The sequence below is a fragment of the Camelina sativa genome, chromosome 11, assembly GCF_000633955.1.
Source record: "Camelina sativa cultivar DH55 chromosome 11, Cs, whole genome shotgun sequence".
Classification (NCBI taxonomy): Eukaryota; Viridiplantae; Streptophyta; class Magnoliopsida; order Brassicales; family Brassicaceae; genus Camelina; species Camelina sativa.
The window spans coordinates 12674699-12684139 of record NC_025695.1 but is presented as its reverse complement, the minus strand read 5'-3'; the positions used below and the strand labels follow the sequence as shown (position 1 = coordinate 12684139).

The 9441-nt window shown below is 34.4% G+C and overlaps 2 protein-coding genes across 2 annotated transcripts; one reads left to right on the top strand and one right to left on the bottom strand.

The window, feature by feature from the left end:
- On the top strand, positions 21–1498 carry LOC104723068 (fe(2+) transport protein 1). Its single transcript, XM_010441360.2, has 3 exons — positions 21–578; positions 689–838; positions 924–1498. The coding sequence occupies exons 1-3, from the start codon at positions 21–23 to the stop codon at positions 1227–1229; spliced, it is 1014 nt and encodes a 337-aa protein (XP_010439662.1). The 3' UTR covers positions 1230–1498.
- LOC104723067 (E3 ubiquitin-protein ligase BOI-like) lies at positions 7426–8633 on the bottom strand. Its single transcript, XM_010441359.2, has 2 exons — positions 8492–8633; positions 7426–8391 (listed from the first exon to the last, which is right to left on the bottom strand). Exons 1-2 carry the CDS (start codon positions 8545–8547, stop codon positions 7533–7535), a joined length of 915 nt encoding a protein of 304 aa, XP_010439661.1. The 5' UTR covers positions 8548–8633; the 3' UTR covers positions 7426–7532.

Below are 9441 nucleotides of genomic sequence, written 5' to 3'. Positions count from 1 at the left end.
CTTCAACTTCAACACTAACCATGAAAACAATCTTCCTCGTACTCATCTTTGTCTCTTTCGCAATCTCTCCAGCAACTTCAACGGCGCCGGAAGAATGCGGAAGCGAGTCAGCGAACCCGTGCGTCAACAAAGCTAAAGCTTTGCCTCTCAAAATCATAGCAATCGCCGCTATCCTCGTTGCAAGCATGATTGGTGTCGGAGCTCCTCTCTTTAGCCGTAACGTTTCGTTCCTCCAACCAGACGGAAACATCTTCACTATCGTTAAGTGTTTCGCCTCCGGGATCATTCTCGGAACCGGTTTTATGCATGTTTTGCCTGATTCTTTCGAAATGTTGTCATCTATATGTCTGGAAGAGAACCCGTGGCATAAATTTCCTTTCTCCGGGTTTCTCGCTATGTTGTCGGGTCTAATCACTCTAGCCATTGACTCCATGGCCACGAGCCTCTACACAAGCAAGCACGCAGTTGGGATCGTTCCCCATGGCCATGGCCACGGTCCAGCAAATGATGTCACCTTACCAGTAAAAGAAGATGATTCCGCCAATGCACAACTCTTGCGATTCCGGGTCATTGCCATGGTTAGTACATATATATCTATGGAAATTTCAGGAACCGGATAATAATTGACCTTATCATTTTAAATGATACATTACAAAATACTATGTAATTTAATTTTATGGATATCTAGGTGTTGGAACTTGGGATCATAGTTCACTCTGTGGTCATCGGACTATCTCTAGGAGCAACTAGTGACACTTGCACCATTAAAGGACTCATTGCAGCTCTTTGCTTCCATCAAATGTTCGAAGGCATGGGTCTTGGCGGTTGCATCCTCCAGGTTAATAGAAATATATAAATGAAAATATTACTTTTCGTCAAATGTTAATATATACAAAACATCTAATGTTAAAATATCATTTCAGGCTGAGTACACGAATATGAAAAAGTTTCTTATGGCATTCTTTTTCGCGGTGACAACACCATTCGGAATAGCGTTAGGGATCGCTCTATCAACGGTTTACCAAGATAATAGTCCAAAAGCTTTGATCACGGTTGGACTTCTCAATGCATGCTCCGCTGGATTGCTGATTTACATGGCGCTCGTCGATCTTTTAGCTGCTGAGTTCATGGGACCTAAGCTTCAAGGTAGCATCAAAATGCAGGTCAAGTGTTTCGTCGCGGCTCTTCTCGGGTGCGGTGGAATGTCTGTAATCGCCAAATGGGCTTAACAAATTCTTCGGATATTTGGATTTGGAATCATGTGGATTTCATTGTCGAACTAAAAACCGTTTTAGGTTTATGTCTCGATCCTCTATCCGTTTTTTTTCTCCACCTTACAAAAGACTTGTGTCATTGCGTGGATCTATCACACTTTAAGGTACATGTCTTTTGGTAGATACTTAAATGTGATAGGTCCCGCGATTCATAGTGTTTTTATTTTCCTTTTTTTGTCAAGACAATATAGTTAATATCGATCGTGTAATGTTTTCGTATATCTCATATAAATAAATTAAAAAAATGTTGTTTGCAAGATAAGTATTTTAAAGAAAATAACATATATTTTTTGCTATGTAATCTATATTCGGTAAAGCTGCATGTCAATACTTGGAACACTAATCATAATCACAGTCTATAAGTTTCTATGTTTACTATACTAGGTATTGATTGGTCCATTGTCAATCACTTGCATTGCCCACCATACTGCTTTAATTATCAAATTTATCATGTATTACAGTACTACTAGCTAGCTGTTGATTCTGCTAGTTGATTTTAGAATATGATTTGAAAATTTGTTCGAACCGGTTCAGTTGAATGAATCAATATATCTACCAGTTGAACCAATGCGTTAATACATCCTAGTATTCATATAAAATTAAAAAAAAAATTGTGGTTTTAATGTTAAGACCGAATGGTTTATTGGTTTATCTAGAAATCTAGTTGTTTAATTATTATTATAAATAAAAAATCAAAGTCAAAGTTCAAACAAAAAATAGCCAGATAGAAATCCAGATTCAGTCGGTTTCCAAAACTTCTGGTTTACTTGGATAACATATGTCTGTCGGCCCATATATGAAGTCAGCCCATTTTGTGAAGTTATTAACTGTTACAACCATAGTACTACAACAATCGCATGATGTGCGATTTTAGAGTCTCAAAACCGCTATTAAGCATCTCAAAACTCCACAAATAATGTGCTTCACTTGAATTGAAGCATTATCTATTCTGATCCAACTTTTATGAGGTTTTGTTTTTCTTTTGTCTATACATGCAAGGCACATGATATCATGATCCAAACCTGAGATATTTATTTGCACGACAACGATAATGACTATGCAATATTTTTAGTCGGATGAAGAAATATGATTCTTTTTGATTCATACATCTTTTGGGCGGTTCGAAACACACGTAAGGTGCTTCAGTTTTCAAAGCTCTCACGAGAATTCGAATGTCATGTAATAAGAATTATATATAGCATACTGCCAAATTAGCATAAAACCAAAAAAGAAAAGACAATACTGCCAAAATTAACATATCTTACTATTTCCAAAGTTCTATTGCTTTCGAGAGGAAAAACAAAACTGTTGAAAGCTTATACTATAAAAAGTAGGACTTTCGTTAAATATCAATAATTCTTTCAAAATTATTTGGCAAAACCAGCGATTTTGGAAGAATATGACCATCACTTTACATGTCTGGTCTTCAGATTCTCTTATCTATGTATTCAGTATAATTTAGGCAAAGTAGTGCCAACTGTTACAACAAAGGTATAATTTGTGTAAACATATCACAATATGTAGAGGCTCGTGGTCATGTAATCAGTGGATAGAGTGCTAGACCCGATAAAATAGCCATAAATTAGCTAGAGAAAAACTTATGCCACCACTAATTTTCGTTTTAATATCTTGAATATAAAACCGTAAGTCAACAAATTTCAGTTCGACTGATCCATAGCAATGCTACGGGTCTAGTCACTCTAGCCATTAACTCCATGGCTACGAAAAGTAATTTCACAATTTACCGAAAGTATGCGATCATCTTGGGTACTGGTTTTACCTGATTCTCTTTTCATATGTTGTTGTCGTGTGCTTTGTAATCGGGTGCAACACCTGTCCTTAAAAAAAACAAAAAAACTTTCGAGGTTTAAGTATGACACTCCGGTTTTAGGAACATGCAGAAAAATTTAAAATAATTGATTTGGTCACCTATGTCATCAAAGTACACCTATCTTTTCGGTTAAGGGATCTGAGAGAATTCCAGAGTTAATCGTGCTTGAGCTGGAGTAGTATTATGATGGGTGACCTTTCCGGAAAGTGACTGTCAGAACTGTGCGAGTGAGGACAAAACACAGGGAAAGATCATGTGGTGATTTGTAGGGACGGTAACAAGTCTTTAAAGCCTTTCGGACGTAGCAAACTGACCGTCGGATATGGATGGCCTCACGGGCATAGTGAGAGGATGTGAGACCCATTAAAGAAAGTGTGCCCATGGACTGGGAGTGGACATAGAGCCCACTAAGAGATGGTGGTCGGGAAGTTACGTTAATTCTTTGATATTCTATGCTATACAAAAAGTTTTGCGTATGAAAAAAAAATATATATGGTTGGATACTTGGATGATTGCTTTCTCTTCTCATTCTAGTTGTTCTCGACCAACTTCAGAGCTAACGGTAAAATATCAAATATAGTGCAAATATACTTCAACCAAAAGGTAAAACATATACTCTAATAATTTTTTAGGGCATTTTCTAAAATATCCATCTTCCTATATTATTTTTCAAAAATATCATTTTATATTGTTTATTTCCAAAATACTTTTTTTTCTATGTATAAAATAACTAAATTTTAAACTTTAAACTCCAAGTATTAAACTCTGTTTCCTCAAAACTATATCCTAAATGTAAAATAGAAAACTCAAACCTAAAAAAAAATTTAAAAATTAATTTAACATATACTAAATGTGTAAAAAAGGGTAAAAATGAAAATGTTCAAAAAGGAGTATTTTTTAATAGGAGTATCTCAAAATAGGTATTTTTAACAATTTTTCTAATTTTTTTACTGTTTTATGAACAGTATAGTGTAACACTGTTCATGAAACGTTTGAAAAGAAATATTATTTTATTTTTGTTTTAATTTAAAAATATACTTAAATTATTGTTTTGTCCGCTAAAAGATAATATATTACCAAGATTTATAAAACTATCTTACTAAATTTAACAATATCAACTGTTAACTATAATTAATATAATGTGAAAATATAATTCATATAGTTTTTAATCAAAAAAAAATACCAGATTGATTAAAATTAAAAATTCGTATTAAAGTTCAATAAAATAGTGAAAACATAACATTACAAAATTATTGTTTATCAAACTATTTTTTTTTAAAAGTGAATCTTAAATCAAATGTATTGCTGTTGTGGTTGGTGATGGAAAAAAAGTTGAGATACCAAAATACTAAATTTAGTGTCAAAATTTGGTAATTTTGGTGTGTTATGGTTGGAGTTTCTCTCTTATGGATCTACCACACTATATATAACACACCTCTTTGGTAGATTTGTAGTGGGAATTTGTCACACGACTCATGGTATTTCTATGTTCCTTTTTCTTCTCAATGTAATCTTGCCGTCTCATGTTTTTTTTCCATCTCTCAAATCTTTTTTTTTTTTTTTTGGCTCAACAACAACTCTTCATTAACCAAAATATTACAACCAAATCCAAGGCACATTACATTCGCCTCTATAGAATTGGACTAAAAACAAATGCAATGGTTGATTAAGTACAACCCTGGAACACTAGCGGAACCAACGCTACCTAATCGATGACCATTGCATTTTTTAACCACGACAAGATAGATAACACACCACAACTCGGAGTGAAATCATGTAACCTAATGACTCGAAGCAAATACTAGCACAGAGAATGCCAAAACTAATACTGAATATCAAATCAAATCCAAGCTATAGGATCCTCATGATCAGCGTGTAAAACTTGTCCCAATAGCATCAACACCCAAAAGCGTATCCTCAGAAAAGTTTGGAATTCCTGGCTTTCAATGTTCCGGTCCTAAACCTAAAACGGACAATACATCCGACTGAACCGACCAAGAGACACGAAAACAATCCGCAAGAGCTAAGCTTTTCCGTACTAATCCTACAAGACCAGAATGCTAAACGATTCGAGATAAGCGATTGAAGCACATATTAGCATATCATCACCTCACGGTGCGTATCCGGATTGGCCAAGCTGCTTCGTTGTCTCGTTTCTTGGTCGGAATGACAACGGAAGTTGAGGAAGCTCTCATGAGGACGTCGGCTTTGTGGAAGTCTGCAAATCTCGGCCACCGACACACCCTGATGCCTTCCCAACAACCTGAAGACACTAAGACCCGACTCGACCATGACTCGATCATGAACCTCCGAGCAGCTGACGTCTCCGGGGAAAGGGTAGAGGAAAACGGAGGAATGTCGCGATCCAAAACTCAGATCGGATTCCTCGAAACTGCAAGGAAGGACGCCCAAAGCAGTTACGAACCACCATCAGTCACCGGAGAGGAAGGCGAGCCGAGATCTCGTCGTCCGCCACGCTGGAGAGGATGAGCTGGGTTACCTACTACTACGACTAAGCGACAAAAGAAGAGGAAAACAGAACTCTCTCACACTACCAGCAAAAACCTAGGGCGGCGGAGAGGCAAACGGACACGGCGACGGCGACATTGTAGATCTAGGGTTTTACTAGAGAAGAGAAAAGTCTAGAGTAATGCTTTTCTTCCCATCTCTCAAATCTAGAGTACCAATAATTAAGAAATCTAAAGCATAATAGATGGTGATTGGAAAAATTAGGACAGCCCATTTGAGAAGTCGGCCTTTTTACAGAATCATTTAACTTAGTGAATTTTCTTATGTTTTTTTTTCTGTTTAATATTTATATATTACTCGCATATAGCTATAATTTTTGTCAATCATTTTCTGGGAAGTAGAGTCGATTGTGCTAAAAAATCTGCAAAAGTAGAATTATATTTGTTAAACGTTTAGTAATAATTTTAAATGCAGAGAAATTGTATAAAATTTGATTTTTATGTTTATATATCCCACTAACTTTATTTTGTTTTTGAGTATATGTTTATGTCAGAAAGTGGTGTATTCCAAAAAACAAGTGTGATGTTCATAATTCTATTTTTGGGTTGTATGATATTATTCTAAATTAAACGATAATTATCATTTAAAATAGGGTTAAAGATCAAACTTTGGAAAAGCTTTATAAATCTCCACAAATAATAACCACCATGATCTTTTTTGATTCATCTAAAACAATTAGTAAAATACTAATACACCAATGATTTGTAGAAGTAAAATATAGATAAAGCTCTAATTAGTCATTAACAATATTATTTGCAAAAATCACTATGTGACATTAAAAAATATAAACAAATTAGGGTTAGGTGACATTAACATAGAACTTTGGGTGAGGGTAATAAATAAGTAACTATGTTTGTATATAGTAGGGGCATGGCGCCAAAAAAAAAACAAGTATGGGGAAGAAACGAAGACATGGAACAATGTGATTTCAACTCTTTCTTAAAATAATTTATCTACGAATGATCTCAGAGTCGTACCAGTTTCATTTTGGCCACTATTTATGTACGTGCCATTTAATCCAAAATTAATTAATTTTGGTATATTCTAAGGGAAAATTATAGACTAAATTATTAGATAGAGACATGGTAACGTTTCTTGGACGCAATCATCGTAACTCGTGAATTCACACATCGTATTCATCGTTCTAATTTCGTTTACAGAATTAAATATATATAGTTTCAATAAAACCCATTTTAGTGGGGGTATTGTATTTTGTCTAGACATGCACTGCACATGATATGATCCGAATTTGAAATATTTAGTACACGACAACTATAATGACTATGAACTGAAAATGTCGTTGAGGCAATCGAATTCAGACTATTTCTTTTTTCATTTTCATTGTTTATCTTAATTTTTGATAGCGAAGTATGATTCTTCTGGTTTCATTTATTTTTGCGGGGTTGGAAAGATAAAAAGATATTGCAAAACTGCAATATTATAATATCTATAGATAGTTTTTTTAAATATATTTCGACATTCTAAAAGTCATTAAAAAGGAGTTAGATAATTCAAAACTCATGTGATCAACTTTGAGAATAAGCAACCAAACAACGGTGCAACTCAAAAAGAACTCTGGAATATTTACTTTTCAAAACAAATTTCGAATCTTTTTGAATTCATTCAAGTCTTTTTTCAAAAAATTATATTCTCTTCGACTTAAATTATTTAGTGTTTTTTTTTTTTTTTTTTTTTTTTTTTTTTTTTTTTTTTTTNAATTTCCAGTTTTGGATTCCATTGAAGGATCATAAGAAATTAAGAATTAACGAAAAACTAATTTATAGCCAGTACTTACAAAAAGAAAAGAATCAATTTGCTATTTCTTTGCGACTTTAAATCCTAACGAAGAATAACTACAAAATAAATTAAAAGTAACGAACGAAAAAGGAAAAAAATGGTCAAGAAGACATGTTAACATGCACGCTAGCGTTCATGACCATATCACAAATCGGACAAGTTCGTAACAAAGCCGAACCACCACAAACTGTACACAAACACAAATGACGACATGGTAACACCAACACACTTGCTTCTCTCTCACCGCACCGTTTACAGCCGCCACTAACCGCCGTAACCGCTTCAGCACCACCACCGTCACCGCAACTTCCACAACTCGATTCCGCATCATCTTCTACAGCGGCTGAAGCGGTTGGAAACGTTTCGAGTTGAGCAAGAACATGGTCTAGGTTTGTCCGAAGATTATTAGCGTTTGCTTCGTTTGTTTGAGCGATATCGCGCCAAATCTGATTTTCCACGTAAAGACTCTTCACTCGCTCTTGTAAAACCCAATTAAGGTTCCTAATACGTACGATTTCTTCGTCTTTCTCTTTAAGTTTCTTGGCTATAGCGTTTTGAACCGCAGACGCAAACATCCGCGTTTGCGTTTGTTGCCTAGCTTCAATCTCTATTCTTAGCTTCTCTGTTTGCTGCGCTACGAACCTATCGATCTCCGTCTGTTGTTGGTTTTGGATCTGAGATACGAACTCAGCGTTTATCAACGACAACGGCGAGGATGAGTCAAACGCTACGGACCTCCGTTTAACCGCAGACGCGAACTGAGCGTCTGAGTAGCGGTATTGAAAATCTCGCGGGCGTTTTGTTGACGTTGGAGGAGCAGTGAAGTTGTAAGAAGTGTTGAAGTTAGCTTTTGCAGCTAAAGGATCAACGGCGAGAGAGTTTCCGGTTATTAACGGAACTTCTCCGCCGGCGAGATTAAACTCGCCGTGATTCATGTTTTGTTGGAACTTAACACAATCTCTGCAAATAAACACACACAAAAAAAGATTAGTATAGGAAAAAATAGATAGAGAAAATTTTGTTTACAAGAAGAAAAATAAAAATAAAGATGATTATTTACCTGTTTGATAATATTAACTGAGAGAAAATGTTCGAGTGATGAGCTTCAACAGCCATTGTTGTTTAAAAGCTCCGAGAGATTCTGAGAGAGAGAGAGAGGGAGAGAGAAAGAAGAGGGAGGAGGAGTTGTGGCGACTGGTGAAGAAATCTATGGGATTGGCTTTTATTTAAGGGAGAGAAAAAGTCAATATTTTCAATTTTTTTTCTATAAATACACATTTATTGTTTTTATTTTGAATAATTATCAAGTCAAATAAAATATTGATTTTTATGGTTATGATTACCATATATGTTTAGAAATTCAAAAGTTTTACTGAATTATATGCTAATAAATTAGAATATTGGCAAAGACAATTTTATGAGCTTAAATAGAATATGTAATTTACAAAAAGCCAAATACATTGCTTTTTTATTTATTTTTAATCCACCATATACAACTATCTTTCTTGAATTTCGCAATATTGGGCCTGTAAAAAGTAATTTTTTTTGTCATATTTCTTTCTTTTTAATTGATGCACTCATGTATGTTTCCTTAGCAACAGCCACATAAATGTAGATAACAGTCAACTTCACTAGTCAAAGCACCATTATGTTATCAATATAATATTTTCCCAATATACAATAATATATACACATAGTATATTTTATTAACAACAAATCAACCATCTAAGATGTCGGTTTAACTCGGCTAATTAATGACACAATATTAACATTAGCTATTAGATTTTATTTTATGGTTCATCTTTTTTTTTGTATTTATTTTAAAACTCAAAAGATAAAAATAATTAAAATGTGCAAAGCTGTATTTCCATTATAAAAAAATAAGAAGCATTTGTAAAGCTGTTTTCTCTAAAAAGAAAAGAAGAAAAGATATGTAGTTCACTGTATTTGTGTTTAGATAGATTCCAATTTAACCTCTCTAATAGTCAAACCATATCTATCTTATTAATG

What these genes read in the sequence shown, in the direction of transcription:
- LOC104723068 (XM_010441360.2), top strand. Translation starts at nt 21, where the DNA reads ATGAAAACAATCTTCCTCGTACTCATCTTTGTCTCTTTCGCAATCTCT. An exon ending in GATTCCGGGTCATTGCCATG is followed by an intron (nt 579 to 688) that starts GTTAGTACATAT and finishes ATGGATATCTAG; the next exon opens with GTGTTGGAACTTGGGATCAT. An exon ending in TTGGCGGTTGCATCCTCCAG is followed by an intron (nt 839 to 923) that starts GTTAATAGAAAT and finishes ATATCATTTCAG; the next exon opens with GCTGAGTACACGAATATGAA.
- LOC104723067 (XM_010441359.2), bottom strand. Translation starts at nt 8,547, where the DNA reads ATGGCTGTTGAAGCTCATCACTCGAACATTTTCTCTCAGTTAATATTA. An exon ending in CAGTTAATATTATCAAACAG is followed by an intron (nt 8,392 to 8,491) that starts GTAAATAATCAT and finishes GTTTATTTGCAG; the next exon opens with AGATTGTGTTAAGTTCCAAC.